Below are 27,081 nucleotides of genomic sequence, written 5' to 3' on the forward strand. Positions count from 1 at the left end.
AGAGAGTTATTCATAAAAAAGACCCAATTATACAAACATCAGGCTCTTTGTATGTTAGGTATAGTGTCAATTTCTCCGTATAGTCCCAGTAAAAAAAACGCACTGTTCACTTATCAATTACTCACTCTAGTTTCAACATAGTGAACCGAGTGAGCCATACAATTAGAGAGCTTTACCTTTCTCGTGTTTTAGACTTAGTTCTTGCATGTGACGACGTCACTGAGTTAGTATTTTATTTATAATGCTAATGTAAATTATGAAGTTAAATTTAAATTTCTGAATTTAAAACCGGAAAAATAGTTACATTTCCTATGTGTAACAGTTGCGGAAATCTAACAACTCGATATAAATGACGTTTGTTTATCATATGAGTGCTATATAACGAGTAGGCAATGTACAATTCACAAAGGTAGCCTATTTAGACTAATATGGAAAAAATATTTCTTTTGTTTTTTATGTGTTTGTGATTATGTATTGGTATTGGTATTGGTGCAACGGGCTAATTTCCGCAACTCGACGTCAAGGCGCCTATTTTGTGATTATGTATAAAAATATGAAAGAAGTCCAGTGGGCTACACTTAAAGATATTTACTATGTAAAGACACTGAACTATGTAATGGTCAATATTTAGTAAAAAAATAGTGACTTATATACGTATACTTAAATTTACAAAAAAAAAGTTTGGAGGTTTCAAAAGTGACATTTTTGGATAGTATATATTATACTGGCGAGCAGTGTACCTACTTAAATTAATAATAGGGGTTAAAGTATGAAATTGCCGATTTGTACTGAAAATCTAAATTGTTTATTTTTTAAATTTTTAACAAATTTATTTAATCAAAATAGTTGCCATTATTATCTATACATTGCTGCCATCTAATGGGAAGGTTATTAATGCCTTTGCGATAGAACTCCGACGATCTAGACTGCACAAACTGTGTGAAAGCATTTTGTACTGCCTCCTGGGAAGAAAACTTCTTGTCACGTAGATAATTGTCCAAATCACGAAAAAAATGGTAGTCCGTTGGAGCAAGGTCTGGTGAATACGGAGGATGACGAATGGTTTCTAACTGCAGTTCCTGAAGGGTCAAAATGGTTTCTCGTGCTGTGTGAGGTCTCGCGTTGTCGTGGAGCAATAATGGTGAAGATCGATTCATGAGTCGGGGCTGTTTTACTGCTAGTTTTGTCAACATGGTTCGGAGTTCGGCACAATAGACATCTGCCGTTATTGCTTGACCAGATCGGAGAAAACTATAGTGAATAACACCATGCTGAGACCACCAAACAGTTACCATTACCTTTTTATTGGTAAGTTTTGCTTTAGGACACTGTTGTGGCATTTGACCTGGGGTCAGCCATTGCATTTTTCTTTTCCGGTTATCATAAAGAATCCACTTTTCATCACATGTTACAATTCGATCCAATATTCCTTCATTTCTGTACCGGTTCAACAAGGCAACACAAGTTTCAACACGCGTTTCTTTCTGCAGATCAGTAAAATCATGAGGCACCCATTTTTCGTATTTTTTTATTTTATTGATTTGACGCAAGTGAGTCAATATTGTGGGTAAGGTAACGTTAAACCATGCCGCTAATTCCTGGGTAGTTTGACTAGGATCGGCTTCCACTATCTCTCTTAATTCATCGTTATTCACCTGTGTGGGCGGTCTTCCTCGTGGCTCGTTCTTTAAGTCGAAATTTCCATCACGAAAGCGTTTAAACCAAAATCGCACGGTGCGTTCATTAGTAGACCCCTCTCCAAACGCAGCATTGATATTGCGGGCTGTTTCTGCCGCGTTAGTTCCGCGTCGGAACTCGTATTCAAAAATCACTCGAATTTTCGCAGTATCCATCTTTCTTGTCTAAATTGAATAACAAAAGCAATTGAAAGTCGATATTCAAATGTTTCAAATTTAAAAAAAAAAATCACAGAAACCATTTGAAAAAAGTTTCATTCGAAAACCTCAAACCATGAAGATTCTATGAAAATTCAAAGAACCTATTGCAATAAAACGGCAATTTCATACTTGTTTTTCTAAGTTACAGGATTCAAAATTTATTTTGACGTGTACGTATTTTATTTATACATACTTTAAGCACTTACTTATCTACATCTAAAAAAAAGGTTTTAGGAAACTAGTGATTAATAAAGTTTTAATTTTAAGATCCAAAGTTATGGGCCTATAATATCTACTGTTTAACTGCCTCTGTGGCCTAACGGTTACCATGCCGGACTGCCACGCAGAGGTCCCAGGTTCGATTCCCGGGCCGGGAGAAATAGTTGTATGGCCTACAATTATTTCTCTCGTGAGTTTGGGTGTAATTTGTGGTTGTCTATGTGTGTGTCCATGGCACCCGCGACACAGGGTTTCCCTAGTGCGGGGCTATGTTGAGTGTGTGCGTTATTTATTTATTTATTTATTATTTACTGTACCATTAAATATTAGGCCAATATTTTAAAAGCAACAATTAAATTGTTTATGTCAAATACGTACCTAATCATTGGATGGCTCAGAAAGTGCTAATTAGATTTATGCTAATCATAATATTATTGTTTTATAGTTTACATGCGGTCAATATCAAGTTCACTTTACGTAATCAGTTGTAATTGTAAGCACGTTGCTTTAATTTGTTCTACAGTACAAGACCTAGGTTACAAAATGAAAAATATATTAGACCGTAAGTGCTAAATTTATGTATTAAGAACTTATTGAGATCATTGTAATCAATTTATTTAACCTTTTAATACCCTAGGCTTAGCAGTGGCGGTTAAGTAACTGTTCATCTACTTCTATAATTTTCCCCGGTTGCGTACCCACAGGTAGCTATGCGTAATCAACTGTTACTACATAAAATTTACAACTTTTTTATTATTATAAAAAACCGACCTCAAAAGTTCGTGGAATTACATCTAGGTACTTGTCAAGTTTTATTGAGATCAGTTACCGGAAAGTGCGCAAAACCAGATTCATCCCCTAGTTCACCACCCTTGAAGGTGGAATATTACCTTCAAATTTAAATGGGGCCAATACTGAGGTACCCTCTTTCCAACAAAAAAGAATCATCAAAATCGGTTCACAAATTCAAAAAAGGAAGAGTTATCGCGTGATATACGTACTTACAAAACAGAACCCCTTTTTTTTAAGTCGGTTAAAAGTGGAAAGACTCTAAGTTCACAGTCTAGGTGTGTTAGCGCTGAATGAGTTAAGTTAAAATATGACTGTGATCAGAGTCTATGTAAACATTTATTTACAAAATACGGGGACACACTCGTCGCCATTAAATTTAATATGAAATGAAGTTTGTATTTTGGTTTACTGATTGAAATCTTAACATACTATGTTTATAATTGTCCAGTCTCTCGTGAAACGAATATAGATGGATAATTTTAAATAAAAATGTGAAATTAAGTGAACATACCTACACTTCATAATTTCTTTTATTTAATTGACTTAATTTCGAATAATTTACTATTTTAGAGTTTTTATGGGTTACATCTATATTTATTTAAAATAGATAATTTTTTTTAAATTGATCACACTTTCATAAATTTAAGTTTAGAAAATTCCTCCACGCAGCATTCCACCAACGAATGGTGTAAGTAACTCCATCTGTCGGAAACTTCACGAAATATTTGTGTGACCTAGGAAAAACATTAAGTTTATGCGATTAGGATTTCTTTGATTCCCAACTTTTAATATTGTTAAATTATTATTTATGAATATTATAGAAAACAACTACCAAAAATATTCAACATTGAGTGGTTTATCTTTTTTAGACGTGTTCACCCAAAAATATTGATTCTGAATGCTCTACCATTGCGCATGTCTATCACATGTTTTACTTATGCCTTTGGGATGTGAATATCTTTCTCTTTAATATTGTTATTGTGAAGTTCCCGGGAAAATACATCAGACAAGAATAACAGCAATATTTATCATAAATGGAAATTTAAGTTATTCCTCTAAAGATGGGTAACAGTCAAACAAATGAAAAACAACCTAAGACTGGGAAGTCACCTGCCAAAAGTAAACATTTCATACGAAATTTGAATAGAAAAACACAAGGAAGGGATAGCAAAAAACATGGAAGGAAAAAGAACGATGCGAAACGTGATGTAATAGACAGAGAGTATGATAAAACGCCCGATTCTGACAACATAGAAGCGATAGACGCATCCGACAATGGCACGGTCGAGTGCGTGTTCAAAACATTGGCGCGGGAAGGTGAGCAGGCGGAGACGGCCAGCATGCAGTCGGAGGTAACGGTGACCAGGTGCTCTGAGTTCGAAGCGCGGTCAGCGACCCGCGACGAACCGTCCGCCACTGCCGCACCCGCGCCTGCCGCCTCGCCCTCTACCTCCGGCTCAGTGTTCACCGACCCGTTCACGCCGCTTGCCGTCGAGCTCAACCAGTGTTACTACTCCGCGGAGAGCGATAGCGCGCACGACGAGCCCCCGCGTACCCTTACGGCGACATCAGCGCGCGCGCAGTCGCTCACTGCTACCGACTTCGCGGATATGCCGCATGACGACACCGCCTCTTTGCTGTCAACAGATGACATGGAAAAAGAAGAAAAACGTGATGTTTTCGATGACAGCTGTGACAGTAACAGGGTCGAGGATGAAAAGGTTATGGGCGGTTTATTGTCGGGATTGCGCGGTGGGAACCTCAACAGGAGTACGCACGAGTGCGAACATGAATTTCGGGATAACAGGCTGAAGGCATCTCCAGGGCAAACTTCGTTCACAGTCTCAAGACATCGCAAAGTAGAGTTGCCTCCTGTCGTTGTAGACACTTCGCTCAACATAAACGACGAGGGTCAGTTCTTTGTAACAATTTTGGTGTTTTATTTAGGTACCTAGTTAAAAGTAATTGTCTTCCAAAAGCTTCTGATTCTTAGAACATTTTCAACACTGACAAGATTTTTAAATTAATAATGGCACTTCGGTCTTAGATTAATCGAAGTCTATGTAAGTATGTATATTGATAACTATGATTTTTATCGAGCACCGGTGCTTCAAAACTACAATGGGTATATCTCGTTGTTTTTTTAGAATGGCCAGGAATCCAGTTTATTGATATTTACTCTTTCCTGTGTGAACGAACTGTCTTAATAGATACTTTAGTAACGTACCAACTTTGTAAGTTAGTATGTTATTACTTTCTTAACCACCTTTCAAAAGTATACTACGGGCTCTTAACTAAGTATGCAAACAACAGTTATTATGTATTTACAGTTTTTTGAAAATTTCAATATTGAAACTTTTGCAGCACCGCAATGTTTTCTAAATTAGTGGTTTGGTTCTACTTCAATAACAATGGAACAAACGCAACGCGTGTAGAGTAGTGCTCTAGTTGTATTATTGTAATTTGCTTACTACGACATTTTTGCATTTGTCAGCGAATCCATTAATCCTGTTTATTAAATATAGTAAAGACGTTTACCCACGCGTACCTATATTAGTGAGCTCTGCGTTAGTCGGTTTATATTAAAATGGCGAATGGTCTCCTTTCTAAAGGTAGTAAACAATACCTTCATTCTCTAAAAACTTAATTTGACTTGATCATTGAAATAAGGCATTGACATACCTGCGTCTGTTTTTCACACGTTGATTTATTTTTATTCCAGCAGAGAATAGACGTCATTCAAGTTTAACCGACGCCCTTATGACAGATTCCAACGTTCTGCGGAAGGTCGCTTCGCTTACCCTCGATAGGCACGGGGAATTCAAAGTGTCCAGGCCGAAGTTTGTCCCGGAGAAACTAGATTTTCAGCTGTACGAGAAATTTGAAGGTAATATTAAAAAAATGTTCTATGCGGTGATTCTAAATTTTTAGGTACCTTGGTTACCTTACCTTACTACAGTTCCTAATACTAAATTTAGAAATATAGGCAAATATTGAAAAACAAAACTGATTTACGATTTTAGTAAAGTTTTAAAATATGTCAAGGTATGTGATGTGCCCACGAGGAAATGCTTTTTTTATATGGCGAGGGAATATCTAAGAGATATTTTAAATTATACAACTAAACAGAGCGTGTAGGTATGAAAACACTGTGCGCGTGGAAGAAGCGATAGCAAGTGCAAATAAGTTGTACTTGCAAGTAATAATACGAGTATATCTCCTACGTCAGGATTATGGCAAGTCAGTGGAGTATTGTATAAAGTATATTTTATGTATCCTATCATAAGATCGTGAAAAGTTTTTTGATGTTTTTTTTTATCAAGACAATATTACATACGTTGCTAGATCAATTACTAAAAACAATTTTACATCAGGGGCGCCAATTAACACGTGAATGGACTCCACGATAAGATTAAGAAGATTACAGTTTATCTTTCAACGAGTATATCTAACCCCTTATCTAGAATAATCATTGGCCTCAGTCTAGGTAGAAGTCCGTGGATAGTGCATACGTGACTGAAACATTTAGTTTTATGACGTAAAACATAATTATGCAGTTAGCGACAAATCGTGTGAATTTCACCACATCTTCAGTAGCGCAATTTAACTATGCGCGGTTTCTTACAAAGTCACAATCTCCACAAAAAGGAATCACAGATATTGTAACTGTTTTAGGCGTTCATAGTGATAGTTTTGCCGCGTTAGACAAAACTTTATTTCAGTGCAAAATAACCAAAAATCGCAGTCTCGTCTTGTTTGTGCCATTAAAAAATGTGGAATTCAACATTCGTAAGCCTAAAAATTGGTTTCGAATCAAATTAACCCAAGTAAGGCATTTTTCAATTGAGTGCGATTTTCAGACAGGCGAAATGATATGGATAAGTGATAATAACGTAGCGCAATGTTGTGATAATATTATTTATTATTGCATTGGGTCAAGTGAGAAAAAAATGTTTAAGAATTTATGTAAGTAAAAGCTAATTAAAAGTTAATTTTAAGCTTATTTACTGATTTTTTATTGGTTTTACGGCTCTGGGTATGTTGCCCATTTGAGCCATATATTTATCGAGTTATCCTAGAATTACCCACACCATTGGGCGGGATCGGTGTACAGTGTCAAGAGCAAGCCAAGCGTGACACTTAAGATCTAAATCCAACTCTATGCTGGTTACGATATCATAGGAACAGTCCAAAGTACGTACAAATTGTCAAGCTTGACGTGCTCTTGACTCTACATACGTTTATTTAACATATATAAAATAGCCCTCTCACACCATTGACTTACAATTATATGGACGTCGGGTCCGCGCTAAAAAGTGTCCGCACTTGTAAGGCGCTAAAATCGTATACAGAGCGCGACACTCCGCTTTACTCTTCATTTGTTCTACTGACAGCGCGATACTTTTTTTTTTTTTTTTTATAAAATATAGGTGCGCATTTGACCTCCATCTCACCTGATGGAAAGTGACGATGAGGTCGACGATGGAGCATGCACACCTAAATAATGCCTACTGCGATGACATTACAATTTAAATTTCGAATAGGTTGACTTGGGACATTTTTTTCGTGGTTTTTGTATTAGACCCGTCGTCCATTTATTTGTAAGTCAATGTCTCACACGATTAGATTGCCATATTGAATTGTCCGGAATAGAATTAAAATTCTAACATATATACTGCATCAATTGAAGAGAAAGAACTCCATACTCGTTTTGGGGTACTACCCATAGAACAGACAATAACCAGATTTTGAATAAACCTTGGAATGTGTATGTCTTATGGCCCAGTTCAAGAAATCCATAAGTCCATTTAAGAAAACTCAACATTGTCTATAGTGTAGTCTCACCATTTTGTTTTTATGTAGTTACTATACCATGTTTTGACCAATGTGTTGACTTCAAGTACAACCTAAGTCCCCCTTAGTCCATCTTTTTTTATATAAATATCACTAAGTTGATACTGGTTTGAAGCTCTTGAAATATGTGTCCATTCATTTGCTACATTTTTAGAAAATTAATACTCAAATGAAGTTAAAACAAAAGAACTGGAATAAGGCTTATTCTAGTTCTTCCGTTTCCTTTCTGTTTCATTCTACATAGGACCTACATTATTTGGTTCTGTAGTTTATGCTACCTAACGTAAGGATTTATTTTTGTTAAAATGAAGATTAATCTGAACATAGATAGGGATCGGAAGATTAAAGGCTTTTTTTGTATCTTTGAATTGATGGTTTACTCATAAAATTTCTTACCAATAATCATGACTAATCTCTTCAGAGAATTTTACCTCCTGAAAAAAAATTATTAAAATCCTTAAGTCCACAAAACAAGTTATTAAAATCTCTCAAGTCCCGTTTAAAAAGCCCTAAGTCCTAAAGATTTCGTTCTAAGTCCAATTTTTTTTTGGTCATTTTTTCTAGCAACATTCATCAATTCGTAATAACAAACGTTTTATACAAAGCCCCCAAAGTGATATTCTTTGACCACCGTTACTCTTTCGAAGATTTCGTATTATTGTTTTAAAGACAAAAAACAAAAAGATTGTGCCAATATCTCGGAATCGAGTTCTTAGGTTTTCGCGTTTCTTATTTTTAATTTTACAAAGAAACATTCCAATTTACGCTACATTGTTTTGCAAATTATTTTATTGTGACAATATGAATTTTTATTAAGTAACATTTATTATTAATTAATAATGGAAATTAGAATAAATTAAAACATATTATTTGTGATTTTTTAACAGAGGAATTCTACTGGATCCCAAACTAATGGTACGGAGAAACCATCTACTCTGTTGAAATTAGGATGTTTTTCATTTCAATGGCCTCTCGCAGCATCCTGGGTAGATAACAGACTTCTTTTGCAAGGACCTGGGATTTGTCAAATTTCATTGAATGTGTTGGTTTATCCATGACATGCTCGCAGACTGCAGCCTTGTGTTTGACATCAGCTATATGTTCTTTGACGCGGGTACAAATACTTTGCTTCGTTTGTCCAACTAAGAGAGACTACAGTATCTGGAAACTTAAAAAACGGACAAAGGAATTTCTTGAAATGGACCATTCTAAAATAAAATTCGTGTCGAGTTCTTAGGTTTTCGCGATTGTTACACATAGGAAATGAAACTATTTTTCCGGATTTAAATCGATATTAGACATAACTGGTTGAAGACTGTACCACCTCAGTCAACGGTGACCATGGGACCTGTAAAGGGCCCGAAACGTCGGTTTGTTTGAAAAAACAAATATACGCGATTTAAATCCGGAAAAATAGTTTCATTTCCTATAAAATTCGTGATCAAATCAAATCGAATCAGATCATTCTATATACAATGAATTATAATATTTGTAAACGTTTCGACCAATGTCAATTGTCATTTTGACATTTATTAATTACAAAATCGCCAGGCCAGACACGCATTCAACCATAGAAAGAAAAACAACATTAATCGAAACTGACCCTGGCCCAAGCCTAGTGGCCGCCATTAAGGAAATAGAATAGAATAGAAATATACAAAGAAAACAGAAAAGTAATAAAGCTATTGGCGAATTACTTTTTAACTCATATATTGTGTATCATAAATAAACTTCAAAAACGCGAATTACTTTTTATTCTGAAAATCGAAAAACATATAATTTACATTTCCAGGGCAGATGCTTCTCAACTGGTTTGTGTCATCAGTTGCAGACACCAATACTTTTAAGCAAACTGTAAATACTCAAGACCTCAAAAACCTTGGGATCCAGTACTGCACGGATTTACTGGCTGCTGGAGTGCTCCGACAAATATCTGATAAAAACGCACCGTTGGAGAATGTATTCAAGGTAAAAATGAATTTATGTGCTACAAAGTGTGTATATTAAATTCAGGAAGATGTCAATACCTATTAAAATTATACTCAATAATACTTTCTACACTTATACACATTTTGTACAGTTATAATTTGTATGAGATCTATAATGTTACATGTTTACGTTTTTTTATTGATTATTGGCATCATTTGCTCACAATCTCATTAGAGGGTTAGCATTGATGTAGTCCAGGGTAGCACATACTTGCCTAGAATGCCTATTCACTCCAGTCTTGAAAATGTCTATATTAAACAGGAACAGAACATAAAGTGGTTGATACATGTAGGTGGCATGTAACATAAAAGCTGGTTCCCTGAAGATGGAAGGGATGAGGGATGGGGGATGGCATAAACACTTTCGATTTGTATCTGATAAACAAACAACTTTATGCCAATGCTTGAGGCTCTGAAATTTAGCATATACCAGAGTAATATCTCTGATGAGCTTCTCTGTAGAGTCCAAGAAGACTAACTTGCAGCTAGTATAGAAGAGCTATCCAAAGGCACCAGCTGTTTTCCATGAATAATTATACTTGCGCTTGATGGATTTATAGCTGTCTTAGTGTTAAACACACCTGGATTTTGGAAAGAATAAGTGATTATGTGTGAGTGATCACTTCCAACACTTTTTAACATAAATTATGTGAATCTATATCTCTAAATTGTTAAAAGTTTTTCTCGCTACAAAATTTAACTCTGCTTCCTGACACAAATATTTTTCGATCAGTTTTTACAGCCAAGTGTCTGAATGTGCATGTTCCGTCCAATTTTTTGCAAAACTGATAAAAGTAGAGAGTTTTATTAGGCAATACAAATGTCATGCTAAATGAAATTAGATTTCCCAAAATTATACAATTTATTCTATACTAAAGGTACTTATTGATGTTTTTAAATTATTCATCATGGACACACACTTTCCATTTGTCTAAATCACTTAGAAATACTGATGACCACTCTTCTTTGGACATCTCAGAAATCTCGTTAAAGTTATAAGCACCCAAGGCATCTTCTTTCCTTTCAAACCACTTGCCTTTTAATGTTTTTTTTTTAATTTTTGGAAATAGGTGAAAATCACAATATGGTGGGTGAGGCAGAATAGATTAACTTTTTTAATAATACTAGTCGACTTTTTTGGCAGAAGTGTGCGGAGCGGTGTTGTCTTGATGCCAGAGGATTTGCCGAATTTCAGACTTCGGCTGCTTGTCACACCAAGCTGACAACACTTTTGGTGCAGAAACTGTTACATACTATTTGGGGTTAACTATTCTTTGACCCTATAGCGCTACAGTTGCAATGTGCCCCATCATGCAGAAAAATGGGCGACTATTTGTTCTGTGTGCTTCGTGCACGGCGACGTTTCGTTAGAGTCTGCTCTGATTGTTGCTTTGTTTCAGGATTATAATTATATAACCATATTTCATCACCTGTCAGTAAATCATAAACTTTTTTTTTCTAAATAGTGGCCTGTACTAAGAGGATTTTTGTTGAGATGGGAAGAAAGTGTTTGAATTGGTAGAACGATCTTAAGGTGCCAATGATCTTCTGACTAATGTAGTCAATCTGGGATTTCCAGCTTAAAGTACTATCAATGTGTAGTCCCAGATTCATAACATGCGGTGCGAATGCAATAGGTGTATCATTACAAGAAAGAGGCGCGACAGAGCTCATGTCCAACCTAGTCAAAGCATGAGAACTACCCGCGACAATACCTTGGCCCTTACTTGGGTTAACACCGATGCCAAACTTACTCGGTCAATCAGCGATACACCTCAGATCGTCATTAAGCGCTTGTATCGCAACGTCCAGGCAGTTAATCTTGGCCTGCGCATATATTTGCAGATCATCTGCATACAGATGGTGAGAATTGTGGAGGGTAGGAGAAATTAAATTGATGAAAACGGAGAACAATAGAGGAGAAAGAAGTTCACCTTGGGGGACACCTGCCTCAAGGTCTGACCAATTAGACATGGCAGTCCTTAGCGCGAACCGCTTGCTTGCGCCCTCGAAGATATGAAGAAAACCCCTCCATTTCCGGAGGAGAGATTCGCAAATAAGCAAGGATAGCAAGAAGGATATCATGGTCAACAGCATTGAATGCGTTAGAAAAATCAATGAGGACTAATACCGTTAACCGAAAATCCTTCATGCCCTCCCGAATGTCCTCCATAACTTTCAGTAACGCTGTCATGGTACTGTGGGCAGGCCGAAAACCAGAATGGTACTGGTCGAGGATGTTGTTTCTAAAAAGGAAAGATGATAGTTGGCGATGAACAATCGCTTCAATAATTTTTGAAAGGAAGGGTAGTATAGAAATTGGACTAAAGTGTTTAAGGGTTGTGGGGTTATTAATCTTAGGAAGAGGCAACACATGCGCCCTGCGCCAGTTGTTAGGGAACGTACCAGATGAGAGGGATGAGTTGATAATGTGAGTAATAATAGGCAGAGCACTATCTAAACAAAAGACTATCATTTGTAGACTAATGTCATCACATCCAACAGCTTTAGACTTTAAAGACATTATTGTTTTGCGAATATCGGACTCCGACACTAAAGAAAAGATAAAACTTTTTTGTTGGCACAAGGAAGGAACATCTTTGAGAGCATCCGCTTTGCCTGCCCATTGAGTGCTGACACTAGCCGAGAAATGCCGATTGACATCGTCAAGAGTGAAAGGATGAGGTAAAGCGTCATTCTGAGGCCTAACTAAGCCAATAGACTTCAAACATTTCCAAGTGTCAGCTGCAGTGGAGAAGGTTGTCATGAAAATAGCGACGTTTTGCAGCTCTCACCTGGTTGCAGCGATTTCTATGAGCCTTGAAAGTAGCCCAGTTTTCCTCAGACCTACGTTTAAATTTACTCCTCATTGCAATACGCACCAAAGGAGTAATCCAGAGCGCAGGTGGTCTTTTCAGTTTCATTGAGCGTAATGGTGCGTGCTTGTCGTAAAAACTTAATAAGGTGGCACTGAATGTTGTCAGCTTGCCATCTAAAGTGGGCGCTGCCATAAACCAATTTATCTATCATGAAATGCACCAATCCACACGATGTTCTTTCTGCTCATCATTAGGTCACATAAATCGCAACGTTTATGGATGGGCTGTTATCCATAAATAATAGTCTGCAATGCTGCTGACCCAATGCCCAGTTCTTAAGTCTAAACTGTACATTATAAATCGTCACTTTTTACGAATAATATTTTCGACAGCATGAACGTATTGTTGATAACCGCTGTTGACGGCCGACCCTTCATTACCTCATCTACAAAGCTTCTCTACCCTCTTTCAAATTCAGCAAACCAATTAAACATAAATGATTTGCAGATAATGATACACAGAACAAAACATGAATGTATATTATTTACTGACGACATATCTATTATCGTAACTTTTAGTAGAAAGACAACAACAATAAGACACCATGAACTAGACATAAACAATGCAATTGTTGAAGTAATCAATTGGCTACATTCAAATAATCTGAACTTAAGCAAATCAAACTATCATACGGTTCGCAAACCATGTACAATACTTAATATTAATTTAATACTAGAACACTCTTTAGCTTGGAACAGATGACAATTGTGCACAACATTGAAATGAAAGAGATTTAGTTAAATATTCTATTTAAAAATGAAAATGCACGTTTATAAAATGAAAAAAGTTTGAGCAAACCATAAATTAAAAATCTACAAAAAATGAACGCACCTAGTTTTGAGACCTCATACACGCTTTAAATGATTTTAAAGATTGGTGGAATATATCTACCTCTGTGTTAACCTTATTATTATTCCTGCACATACGAAACAACGGATCATTGTACGACACGTTGTATGTTGTTAGTGGCACATAAAAAAGTATACAATTTAATAAATCGAGACATACTAAATATAATTACAGTTTAAATATCGATGCAATTCAGGAAATATTCCATACCAAATTTCTTGGAGTAACCATAGATCAATAGCTAAACTGCAAAACTCGCGTTTAGAATGTATGTATGAGAATCCATAAGTTTGTATATCTTTAAAAAAGCTGAAAAATATAACAAATAAGGAAGCTGTCATAACCACATATCGCACTGTTAATACAATAGTGTATTAACTTAAAAAGTGGACTTTCTCAAAATCGATGAAAACAAAAACGAATTACTCACTTCCCGCAAAAAATAATTAAAATTTGTGTATATGTTATGGTTTATTAAAGACACTTAAACAATTTCCTAAATATGTTTAAAAATAAAATGGAAAAAATAATTTAATATTTTTGAATAAGGATTATTTTGGCCAGAACAAGCTCACATAAAGTGTGTCTCATTTTGAGTTAAGTAGATATCTTTTGATTGTTTCTTACAATATTCTACCGACGGTTTTTTTGACGTGTAAAGAATCAAGTTTTACGCTACGTAAAGAAATAATATTAAATTTCACATATTTTGAGTTGCAACACTTGTAATAGCAGTGCGATATAAGGCGTATGTAGAATCCATATTACTATTTTGAAACATGCCAACTCTTGTCTCAGAGCCTTGGTCTGTTGCCACTATCATCATTATTGAGATTTATTATATATATATATATATATATATATAATATATATTATATATATTATATAATATGATATATATATAATATATATTATATATATATAATATATATATGTGTAAATTTGTATCTTTGTACGAAAAACACATATTTGTCTAAGAAAGCCTGTGATGTGAAACCCGAATAGACATGTATACACCATACTTATAACTGCTAAATGCAGTAAAAGTTAACCAAATACCACTTGACATTTAACTATTACACTTCAGTTTAATTAAAACAAAGCTGTAGAAGTGGTTAAATATAAATATTTTTTTCGAACTAATTTAACTATTACACTTCAGTTTAATTAAAACAAAGCTGTAGAAGTGGTTAAATATAAATATTTTTTTCGAACTAAACGAAATATTTGACAGGAAATAAGTTGTAATCTTCAGGATCAACATTCTTTACTAAATTAATTTGTAACTTGACTTGTTTGTGACATATTTTATTGTTGTGTTAGTGCTGGACAGTACAGTATTTTACAGCACAGTACTTTAAGCTGGAAACCTCAGATTGACTGCATTAGTCAGAAGATTATTGGTACCTTAGATCGTTCTACCAATTCAAACACTTTCTTCCCATCTCAACCAAAATCCTCTTAGTACAGGCCACTATTTTTCCTATCCTTGATTACGCTGATGTGTGTTATGCTGATATCACCTAGGAACTTCTCAACAAATTGGATCGCTTTATTTATGGACTTCGAAAATTTGATCACGTGTCCGCATGTTGCAATGAGCTGAAGTGGCTTACGATTCACCAGTGACTCTTTTAATTCCTTCTCACCGTACTGGTTTTCTTTCTAACTCATTTACTCTTGAGGCAATACGACTCTGGAACGCTCTACCGCCCCATATTCAAAAAGCGCCGAATAAACTAGCTTTCAAACAATTAGTCCGTGATTTCATATTGGAGTCTCAATCTACATCCCATTAGCCTGACATTGTTATATATAAATAAATATGTATATTAAATAAATATGTGTATGTATTATATATTATGTATTTATGTGTATATAGGTTGCTTATATAAGTATATAGTTAGTCATATAATATTATGTGCTATATTTATATTGAGTTTAAACTATATATCATAATTATTTATAAACTTCTTCCTATCTGTTTTAATTATCAGGTTATGCACCTCTGTTAATTATTTTGAACCCAGCTCTCCGGTTGACTGGTAGAGAATGCCTAATGGCATTAAGTTTGCCCTTTGTACAGTTTTGTGTGCAATTAAGTTTAAATAAATAAATAAAAAAAAATATGAACTGTGGGTCATGAACAAGCTGGGCCACCAAAAATTCAAAACATTCTTGCTGTTTTAAACATTTATGTAGTCATAATAAATCATAACACGAAAATCACGTCGAGTGAGCTCCGTTGTTGCGAGCGAATTCCCGTCAGATTATCTTCGTAAAATAAAAAATAATTCGATTTAAGAGATGTTATATTTTCAAATTTATTAGCAATTAACCTGCTTTTAAAACGTTGTATAACTGACCGTATCTAACAAATGAGTAATGAGTATCTAATATTTTTTGGCATGACCCTCGTAAACTTATTGAAAGGAATACAGAAGTCAAGTTCTCAGATCTGAATACTGCATGCAGTATTGAATTTAATAATAAGACTTGACTTCCATCTTCTTAGGTATGGTGTAAGGAGTTGCTATCCGCAACTCGGTTTAGCGCCTATTTCGCGTGTGATGGGTGCAGAGTCCTACTTGTTCCTCCCGAGTTCTTCCAAAAATCTCAGCATCCTTCTAGGTTCGCTAAAGACTTGGCAGAGACTTCGGCACTTCTAGGTATTTCGCCTTGTAGTTTGACATGCTAGAGTATTGTAGTAGGGTAGGGTATGCGTGGCTATTTCCTCCTCGTCTATGCATGCTTTGCATAGAGGGTTGTCCGTGATACCTAAATTGAAAAGATGTTTATTATATGGAACATGATCCGTTAAAGCGGCAGTTAGGGCATGGAGTTGTAGCCTGTCTATAACTTTAATTCTTATTTTATAAAATGTGTTAGAAACGTTGAATGCAGGCAATCCTGTAGGATTTAAATAATTACCATTTACAATTTTTTTTTTCAGCCGAATCTAATGTATTACTGGGCTCACATGGAGCTGCCAGTATCTCAACCGCTCACTCCAGGTCGTCTGCACATGTGTGCTTGGCCACCGGATAAAGAAATTCAGCCGGAAACTAGCCACATCATAGAAAAAAACAGATTCTTCAGCCAAAACAACAATGAAGAAATTAATGACCTTGCGGAAGCAAAACGCATCATCTCACAACTTAAACAAAAGCTACAAGAACTAGAATATCAACTCGAAAAACTTAAATTAACAGCACAAATAGAATTACTCAGTAAAAATATAGATATAATAAATACGGAATCGAAATCACACCTTAAACCAGTTAAATGGGGTATAGCCAGCAAAGAGGTACAAACTTGCGATTTAGCCAGTGAACTAGATACGCTACATAACAATAAACCTGTGATAAAAATACCAGAAAATGATCCTTTAAGAACAAATGTACATAGTTTTGATATAAGTAGTGTTTATGAAAACGAAAAAGAAAATGAAATAAAAGCTGAAGTAACATCTGAAAAACTTGAGAATTATTGTAAGTTAAACAAAAGTAGAGATATTAATAACTCTTTTCAAAAAGAAGAACCACCAGAGAACATAGAAAAATTATCAAATACAACAAATAGTGAAAATTTACATGCCACATATTCAGAACTCACTACATCTGGTAGATTATACGAGAGCTCTTCAGATGCATCTTTTTGCAGTACATATACATCATCAGAGTTAATTGACACCCTTACAGATTCTGATAGAAACAAATCAACTGAGACTAATCTGCAAAATCTTATTAACAACCAAGTTTTCTATACTTCAATTACTGAAAAACATTCCAAATCTAGCCAATCTGTGCCCTCTGAAGAGACAAATACAACAAACACATCAGATTACTCAACTTCAAAGTCCCAACTTGAAGCTGCAAATGACTGTTCTGTGTCTCGTAGTTTACATGAAGAAAATGCAATAGACCAGAAAGAGAAGGAAACGTCTATCAACAATGTATCGCTGTTACAAATAAGAACCAGCTCTCCTGAAACTTTGCAACAAACAACCAATACGTCCACCTTATCTAGAACGTGTACGTCGCCAACTACGAAATATTTTCCTTCCCCTCCCTTACTGCCGCCATTGCCAGAGATGGATTCGGTATCTTTTATTACGTCTGACAAACAGGTATCCCAGCCACTGGCAAGATCCGATCAAATATCATTTCCTGCCACCGAATCACCTTTACCTCCGCCTCCGAAGTCCGAAATTGCGTCACCTCCGCCACAAACGCAAGAGGCGGGCCCACCACCCCCACCGATGCCTGTGACGGGCCCATCTGTTCCACCTATGTCAGGCATGGGCCCACCTCCCCCACCGATGCCTGGGATGGGACCACCTCCCCCTCCGATGCCTGGGATGGGACCACCTCCCCCTCCGATGCCCGGGATGTGCCCACCGCCTCCACCGATGCCTGGAATGGGTTCTTTACCGTTGCTCGTGCAGGGCACGGAATTAACGCCACCGACATCTGGTCCACCACCGCCGCCTTTGCCAGGTGGAGGGCCCCCTCCTCCTCCTGGTACACAAGCAACCGGGCCTGTTCCATTTCCGGCGCCACCCGTGGGAGGATGGAATATGCAAAAAGCTAGTGAGTTTTTGAATTTAGGTAGCAATTAATACTTGTTCTGGCTCTGCACACATACACATAGAAGAGATTCATAATGTTGTATTTTACAGCATTGAGGAAGAATCCTGTGAAGCCATCTGCACCAATGAAACCGTTGTATTGGACTAGAATATTGGCGACGCCATTGCAACAAGCAAACCACGGCGAACAAGATAACAACACATTAAAACCGTTATGGCTCGAAATAGAAGAAACAAGCTTAGATAATATTGATGAATTCACGGATCTTTTCTCGCGACAAGTAGTCAAAGCACCAGTTAAGAAAAAAGTTGAAGTTAAGACCAAAATACAGCCGGTGAAAATTTTGGATAGCAAAAGATCTCAAAATGTTGGAATTCTTGCTCAAAGTTTACATGTAGAATTTTCTGAAATAGAAAATGCTATTTATAATTTTGATATGTCAGTTGTAAGTTTGGAAGCGTTACAACAGATTTATGAGCTGGTAAGATTATTCATAACGCACTTTTACACACTGTCCATAAACACTTACCTAAGTTTTCCATGTCTTAATGTAAAATTTGTTACAGCGAGCAACAGAAGAGGAATTAGCTTCTATAAAAGAGCACTTAAAGTGTAAACCTGAAACGCCTTTGGACAGACCCGAAGCGTTCTTGCACGATTTATCTAGCATCCCACATTTCGCTGAACGTATTTCGTGTTTTATGTTCCAAGCAGAGTTCGAGGATGCTATTAGTACAACAATGCATAAGTTGGATAATTTGAAACATATTTGCGAGGTAAATGTATCCTAATAGATGATTTTGAATTCCTTTATCATGTTATGATTATAAGATTATGATTTTTAACCTTGATGCAAAAAGCGGAGAGTTATTTCCCGCCTTTAAGTTTCAAGCCGGTGTCTGTAGCATCGTAGCTCCCAAATGAATGGACTGATCTCAGTGGATTTTTTCATTTGCGGGCTAATTAAATCAGGATGGTTCTTATCTATGATAAGCAATGAATTACGAAGCTGGTAGGCTGCTAAGTTTAAAGATCGTCACCTCTTTTCCCAGTTCGTGTAGGGATCTCGTGTAGTATAGATAGACTATATTTTTATAGTCTAACTGCAATACGTGTTGCGTATTGCTTGGTTAGCAATTAAGTTTGTTTTATTTTAAATTATATATTTTGTCATTCATATTCTGGAGACCGAACAATAAACATATCTCTTTAAATAAACGTATTTCACTCTATCATCTACGTCCATCCTTTTTAAAATTCATCATTGAGCATCCAGGAAAGGTCAAGATCTCATATTAAAAAGGATGGACGTATGACAGAGTGAAATATGTTGATTTTTAAAAGACATATTTATTGTTCGGCCTCTTAGAATATGTGTGACAAAATATACAATTTAAAATAGAACATAAACTTAATTGCTAACCAAGCAATACGCACTACATGTTGCAGTTAGATTATAAATATAGTCTATCTATACTACACTCCGTCATAAAATTTGTTTTAATTAGTGCTGAAATTAGATGTACTATTAAAATCTGATTACACTACAATAATCCGCTATTTTTGATCTGATGCTGCAATTAAGTACAGTCTGCGGACTACCCATCTCCTCACCTACTAACAGCAGAATAGAAGTGTATGGTGACGAGGGTCTGTTGAAGGTGGACACAGGAACTAAACTATAGGTAGACCCTCCGAGATTGTAATCATTGTATTGGACTCGACGAGTAGTAGACAGGCAGACAGTTATTTTGTTGACTATTAGAGTACGCTGTTTTGGGTCGAGGGTTTTTAAATGTTAAGTTTCTATTTGTTACAGTTCCTTATGACAAGTGAACCTTTAAAGAAGTTATTTGCGATCATCCTAACGCTCGGCAATTACATGAATGGCGGCAATGGACAACGCGGACAAGCCGACGGGTTTGGTTTGGAGATACTTGCAAAATTGAAAGATGTCAAGGTAATTGCGTTTTTGATAACTTATCCTTGTTAACTGTGCATCTACCGTGAGTTTACAGGGATTGTTTTCGCTAGCGTCAGCGTAAAATACATGGTTGAAACACTGGACTCAAAAATACACGGCCGAGATCGATTACGTTCACACGCAGACGTGGTAATTAGTCCAATCATGGACCAACTCAAGATGACAGCTAATAGTGATACAAGACATCGTAGTCGAGTACCTGTTGCTACACCAGATGTCGCGACGAGCACTAAATGGCTATTGTAACTAATTTGTTTTACATTGACAAGCTGCAATTTTTCAGCGCTACCCTAATTTCTAGTGATAACAAACAAATCAACTAGATGGCGTTTATTGCACATTTTTATGAATAGGACTGATCTATTCTTTAATTTTGTTTCGGATTAACGCCATTTACCCGTATTAGGAAGCGTTCATTTATAATTATTTTTTAACACACAATGCCATTTATTGACACGCATATTTGTCAAAGTTCTGAAAATAAATAAAATAAAATAGCTCTTGATCAATATTTGAATATTACAAGGTAAAAAACTGATTTCTTATATTTAAGAGGAATTAATTGTGATATCCACGGCCATTTGCATAATATAAACTACTTCCAGGCTAACAGATTAGAGTGACCGTCAGGATGGCTGGTTGCCTGTGGCGTCTGGCACTGAGTGTAGATTCAAGAATTGCTACATATTTGCTACCTTTTCTAAATAATTGCTACCTTTGATATATTCGGAGAAATTTGAAAAGATAATTGACCCGCCATTCTGATATCTGGATGGCTGGTCGCCACTTTGTTCAGCATGAAGGGAGCAGATTTTCTAGAAGTATGTATTACCTACCAATAATTGGTACTTATTTGCTACTTTCACGATTTACAGGTATACGCTCCCTATCTACATTAGTTAAAAAAATATAAACAATTGAAAATTTTACGAAGAAGTGCCAACGCCTGCCCTTTATAATATGCCAATAAAGAGCACTAAAGACTTGCTTTTTTTAATTTAATCAGGCACTTCGTAAAATTTTCAATCGTTTATATTTTTTAAAATTATCTGATAGAATGGCTGGTCAATTATTTTTTTAAATTTCTCAGACTATATCAAAGCTAGCAATTATTTAGAAAAGGTAGCAAATAGGTAGCAATTCTTGAATATACACTCAGTGCCAGATGCCACAGGCGACCAGCCATCCTGACGGTCACCAGATCAGATCAGCACCATCTGGAGTTTAGACCTTTTTCAGAATTACGGTCTGTAGTGTGGTGATCAGCAGTCCTCTTTGAGATATTGGTTCAATCTAACAAATTACCTCCAAATGTAAAATGTTCCACTATCAATAGTAACTTTATGTGTCTATCTACATCTTAGAGATCTTTGAAATCAGAAAAAAAGTTTTTCAACTATGTGTTCGTAAATATACTAAGAATTATTAATAGCCAGGTTTTGTTTATTAATAAACTTGTAACGTGTTTCATTTAACAGTCGAAACAATCCAACGTGACACTACTACATTTCATAGTGCGAACATACATGCGATCCTGCGGCGGCGCGTTGGCGCCGGCCTGTGTACTGCCGATACCGGAGCCAGGCGACGTGGCGCGGGCGGCGGCCATCGACTTCGCCGACGTGGGAGCAAACCTTGCTACGCTGCAGAATCAATTAGAGTGTAGGTACACATGACATGTATAAACAGAAAAATTACAATAAATAATTTTTATGATATTTTACCCTTTAACAAATGGTCAACATAACCTTCGTCACACGGCATTGTCACACGATTATAAACGGATAGACAGCGTGGTGTTTACACGATATGTTTTCATGCTTTTAAAAGACAGATAGCCGCAGTTTTAACACAGCAATCCCCCCTGAGAACACGTCTGTGATGGGTCCACGCTTTGTTGCATACAGGACGCCAACGGCTTTGCTGCCGGAAGAACACAAGGTATGGGGTTCATCCAACGAATGAAGAAGTAGTGCGTACAAACACATATTTGAAAAGTTATATGAAAAACCGAGAAACGAAGAAACGGGCTCTTGTTCCTCTAGATATCAGTAAATCGTTGTCCACAGAAGATTCGCCGGTCATTTTGAATTAATGAAATCCTTCCAAAAGACACATCAACACAAAATGCCACTTGTTCGGTGACTAAGTATTCGATAAAAAGTATGTCTTCGCGCCATATGAAAGAGATGCATTAATACCATGCGCCACTGCACACCGAACAAGTTCATTCGATTTGCTTGACAAACCCGTTGCGTATTCGATAAACGTATAGATCTGTGTGCGTTTTTTTTTGCAGGGTAAACGCCGTATGAACGATTCTATATCAAGGTATGCGCCACTTTGTATTCGGTAAGATTTATACTGCAAAAAAATTTGCAGCACAATGCCGTGTGAACGGAGGTTAAGGCTTCTATTTGTATAAAATATTTTACGAAATTTACCATGAATTTAATATAATAATGGTGATTATTATCAACAAACACTAGATTGAATATGGCATGCATTTTGTTACACCCTATGTACAGAGTACTTCGCTAAAATTCCCATCCCACAATTTAAACGGTTTCTATTATATTTCAGCATGTAAAGAGAAGACGAAGACCGTACTAGAAACGGATGTTCAATCGCACAGCCCAGAAGAGTTTCCTAACGAAAATAAAAAGCGTCTAGAAGTATTTAAAGACAAAATGACAACGTTCATAAACGCGGCGGAGGAGAAATTAAAGACTGAACACGAAAATTTAGAAGAATGTCGATCAAAGTTTAGATCAACTGTTAAATTTTATCAATATTCGTCCAAAGTCGGCAAAGCGGACGAATGTGAGCCTCAAGAATTTTTTACTTTATGGATATCGTTTTGTAGTGACTTTAAAGACATTTTCAAGAAGGAGGAACAAATAGCTATAAAAGAAAAGTTAGTATGAAATCTCTGTGTGATGGAGTGTCATTTATTTGCAATAATATTATGTCTAAGAGTTATATTTGTGTAACGACAAATCCGAACGCCCCTACGAGACACGAAGTATGTAATACATTTTATTTCTGTTTTTTCCAGATTAAAAGAAGCCAAAAGAATGCAGGAGGAGAGAAAAACTTGTACCCAACCGAAAAAAGAAGGTGGCTTGAAGGCGCGCTTACAAAAATTATCTAATGCTAGGAAAAGCTAAGCTTCTTTTATATATGTAATGTCATAGTATTCGCACAAAGATTTAACATTTTATTATCATTCCTTTTAGTTGAATTTTGAAATGCTTTCCTCTGTAAATGTACCTGAATGCTATAGTAAACAATTAATTTTAAATATGTATAAATTATACAGAAATTACAACTATTTACGATGATTTGGAAAACCATGTCGCACACACGACACCAAATATTGTCGTAACTCAGAATTGTGCAATTGAGAAAACACGATTTGAAAATAAAAAAATAGAATGAAACCAATATAATAAATAATATCGTTACAAATACTCTCGTTTATAAATGGATAAATTAAGTATTAAATGTATAAATGAAAATAATCACATTATTCGCAATAAGACGCATTCAGTATTTTTTATTTTATTTTATCCAATTCCACAATTTCGAGTTACGACAGTATATGGTTTCATGTGCTATTTATAGAAGTGTAAGCTAGGCGAATGACGCTCAAACGTGTTGTTGATGAATCCTATGAATATTCGAAAACATTGGTCCCAATTGGTTTCAGCTTTGCAAGTCAGGGCTAATTTAATAGAACATAGCTTATGTGCAGTTTTTGTTATCCTAATGTGGATTCTGTTGTTAAAAAAATGTTGACTAAGAGACTAACCAACCCTTTTTTACTTAACTTAATGTCAATGCTCGGTGGTCGATGGAAATAAATGACAATATTCTTTTGAAAGATTTCTAGCATTATTGGCTATGTCTAGGAAGTACACCTTATTTTGAAATAAAGTACTTTTGGTTCAACATATCATATGCTGCTTAAAAGTAAAACCACATAAGTGACATTTTCCACAAAAAATCTTTAAATTATGTAAGTACCTGTTGTAAGAAAATTACCATCTTTCTGTAGATAAAACTCTAAGTTTATAGCTTTTATGTTATTGAGGTTCATGTGTAAAAAGATAGTGATTTTATTACCATGGCTATATTAATTAAAGAGTTTTTGTTTAAAATGTCACTTGTGGTTTTACCTTTAAACAGACGTTCTTGAATAAAAAATGCAATTTAACGTGTTCACAAACCAGTGTCCCACAGATAGGACCTAACGAAATAGCCCCACCAAGTTATGTCCCATTCATGGAACATTTTTAAGTAACTAGTTAAGTACTTTTATAAGCAAACAAGATTTGCACGAAACATAATTAATGCTTAACACAAATCTTATATAGTATACAATGTTTTGACACATTTTAACAAGACACGAGTTTCTCTTTTAGTCCTGGCTTAGGCAAATTAACTTATTGTAAAATCACGCATTATCGCATAACACGGCCCCGTGTTTTGCCAACATTATGTTCTTATTTAAGTAAGACATGAAATGTGGTTAAGTTTAAATACCCTGCTGTGACGAATATGTAGTCGAGGTGTGATGTATGAGGTAACGTGATAACAGCCTTGACAATTTTCTCTTGCACTGATTGAATATCATCATTCTCTCCAATTGTGTCGGGATAAAATTGTTAAATTATTTTTGTTCCATTTATCCAAGCTAGAGCCACTTAAATAAGATATATAACGCAGACCCAAAAAATATTTAAGCACTGCTGGATGTAGGGTATTTAAAAAAAATTATGGGGATGGTGAATGTGTTAATTTTGTTCAAAAATTGCGAGAATCAACGCAGTAAATTTTTTACTAAGATAATAGTTAATTTACATACATATGTATTTATGTCTGGCCAACTAATAAATGGGTATAAGAGATAAGCATTATAATTATCCCTTTATGTGGCAGCATAATTATAAAACTTTTGTACAGTAATTTGTTGATTATTTGCAAGTACCTGATGATTTGCTTTTATTGAAAAACTGCATTTTGTTTCATAATGATTATCTATGGAAATGGTGCTGTACTTATACTTATGTACATAATATTTATTTGTAAAAAAAAATATAAAAGTTTAACAATATTTGGTCATTTTATTTATAATCTAAGCATTTTTCTTTCCAAACCTTTAGGAATTTCTTTTCTATTTTCCTGTTATTAGACAAGGACCCTAGTAATGAGACTAGGGGAGTTTTTAGCGCTTGCCATTGCATAAAACTGAGATGGCTTGTCAGTGATAGGCCATTCTCTTCATTTCTCAGTTTCTCTTCTGTATTAATAAACTGTTGAAGAGTATCTTTGTTGGTTACTCTCTCAGCATAATGGTGGATTTCAACTACTGCAACAGTTGGTTTAAACAACTTTTTGAAGGCATCTCTTGATATCACCTCACCATGGTCCACGGTTTTATCTGTTGGAACTTTAAAAGATTCACTGTCATTAAGTTTTACTGTGTTTTCTTGCTCAAACTTTTCTTCAAGGCTATCATCCTTATTAACATATTCTACATATTTCATAATATTCTCAACTGTATCTCCATTATTATCTTCTATGATCAAAGACTCAAAGTTTATCGTTTTCTGCTGAGACCATTCAAACCTACCAAAGTTTTCCATATTTTTTAAATCAAGCCATTTTTCTAAATCTGTAGGGAGGTTGTAACTTTCAGGCAAAAAGGGCAAACCTTTGAATTTTAGTTGGTTACGGAAAGGGAACAGATTTGAATACCAATTACAAGAATGTTGTACTAGAACAACACTCATTGACCATATCCTGCTGACCAGAGCATAGGGCATTAAAGACATCCAATGATTTTCTCCTCGTTTGACTCTGTTCAAGTAGAAAATAGCTGCTTGTTTGGAACATATACTCACTCTAAGCATTATCTTTGTAAATGTAATCAATCTTAACAGAATATACTCCAACATCTGTCTCGTAGGTAAGTAAATTTCTTCCACATCTTTGGGCAAGACTGAAGCAAAAGTTTCAACATCTTTCAAAAAGTTTAGAACTAAGTATCTCCTCAGTGCAGTATTTACTTTCTTCAGGTTTCTATAGCCGATGTCGTTGCGAAATTTTTTGTCAAATTTGTAGAGAAACCTGGAGAGTATAGCCGCTTCTCTATGAAGCGGTGATTGTTTTGATAAAACCTTTATAATACTCTTGCTGGTATAATTTAGTTGCTTTACATCTGAAATGGATAAATCGGTTATCAACTCACAGTCGGTTTCCCGCTAGTTGACAATTAGCACATTTTTGAGAATAATAAGCAATAAAAAGTAATCTTACCAACTTTACCGTCACGGGGTGACGTGTTTATTGGAGGCGGTAATATAGAAGAGTCATTCCAAAGATCGAGCATTATTGATTTTGATACAAACCAAATCTGACCTCACAAACTTCATAAATGCACTCGTTTTTAATCTTCATGAATTTATGAATGATGATCGGCTTGCACTATAATTGTAAGTCAATGGCTTGCACCATTAGTCAATGGCTTGCAGACAATATTTGCCATATTTGCTTTTTTGCATTTTGATTTTACGGCATCGGAATAAAATACATTAAGCTAAATCTTCATAGTTCCTATCTTTTTTATATTCTGAATTCAAAATTTTTTAACTTTCGCCTCTCGCTAATTAATTATTGTAGTTGGTTTGTATTTGTGTCGCTGTAACTGTATATCTGGAGCGATATAATAATAATTCACTTTGGGAGCGATCACAAACTAATAAGAGATATGGTAGCGATTAGAGGTAGGTGATAAATAACGTCACGATGAAAAAATCACGATGATCCACCGTCAAACAGTATCACTGTGACTCGTTCCGAAGGAACGACGTTCCACAGTCACATAGGTGTTCCTCCGTTCCAATAGCTATCCCCGTCACTCACATCACGACATACGTATTTGATACAATGCGCGATCTCCGTTCCGTGGTAACTGAGCGCGCCATTCGTTGTAGTTCTCTTCAAATCGGGCCATTTCGG

At 35.7% G+C, this 27,081-nt stretch overlaps 2 protein-coding genes across 5 annotated transcripts in view; one reads left to right on the forward strand and one right to left on the reverse strand.

The window, feature by feature from the left end:
- The window catches only part of LOC113226787 (protein cappuccino-like), a 28,119-nt gene extending 4,607 nt beyond the window's left edge, over positions 1-23,512 (forward strand). The window contains exons 1-10 of one of the 4 annotated variants that reach the window (XM_026459533.1): positions 3,971-4,820; positions 5,635-5,796; positions 9,556-9,731; positions 16,433-18,071; positions 18,161-18,552; positions 18,638-18,847; positions 19,891-20,031; positions 21,534-21,717; positions 22,639-22,972; positions 23,114-23,512. In XM_026459533.1, the coding sequence (XP_026315318.1) occupies positions 3,971-4,820; positions 5,635-5,796; positions 9,556-9,731; positions 16,433-18,071; positions 18,161-18,552; positions 18,638-18,847; positions 19,891-20,031; positions 21,534-21,717; positions 22,639-22,972; positions 23,114-23,225 (4,200 nt within the window). In that variant the 3' untranslated portion in view covers positions 23,226-23,512. Of the gene's footprint in view, positions 1-3,970; positions 4,821-5,631; positions 5,797-9,555; positions 9,732-16,432; positions 18,072-18,160; positions 18,553-18,637; positions 18,848-19,890; positions 20,032-21,533; positions 21,722-22,354; positions 22,387-22,638; positions 22,973-23,113 lie in introns of those variants that run through there. The other 3 variants (XM_026459535.1, XM_026459536.1, XM_026459534.1) reach the window with 3 other exon arrangements.
- A 1,105-nt stretch (positions 23,513-24,617) lies between these two features.
- Positions 24,618-26,777, reverse strand: LOC113226788. The gene is made up of 2 exons (XM_026459537.1): positions 26,380-26,777; positions 24,618-26,281 (listed from the first exon to the last, which is right to left on the reverse strand). The coding sequence occupies exons 1-2, from the start codon at positions 26,450-26,452 to the stop codon at positions 25,185-25,187; spliced, it is 1,170 nt and encodes a 389-aa protein (XP_026315322.1). The 5' UTR covers positions 26,453-26,777; the 3' UTR covers positions 24,618-25,184.
- Between the last annotated feature and the right edge of the window lie 304 nt (positions 26,778-27,081).

The sequence above is a fragment of the Hyposmocoma kahamanoa genome, unplaced genomic scaffold (genome assembly GCF_003589595.1).
Source record: "Hyposmocoma kahamanoa isolate Upper Pololo Valley unplaced genomic scaffold, ASM358959v1 202, whole genome shotgun sequence".
Lineage (NCBI taxonomy): Eukaryota > Metazoa > Arthropoda > Insecta > Lepidoptera > Cosmopterigidae > Hyposmocoma > Hyposmocoma kahamanoa.

Excerpts from the sequence above, each read along its gene's own strand:
- LOC113226788 (XM_026459537.1), bottom strand. The coding sequence starts at position 26,452 with ATGCTCGATCTTTGGAATGACTCTTCTATATTACCGCCTCCAATAAAC. Across the intron at positions 26,282-26,379 it reads ACCCCGTGACGGTAAAGTTG|ATGTAAAGCAACTAAATTAT; the intron begins GTAAGATTACTT and ends TATCCATTTCAG.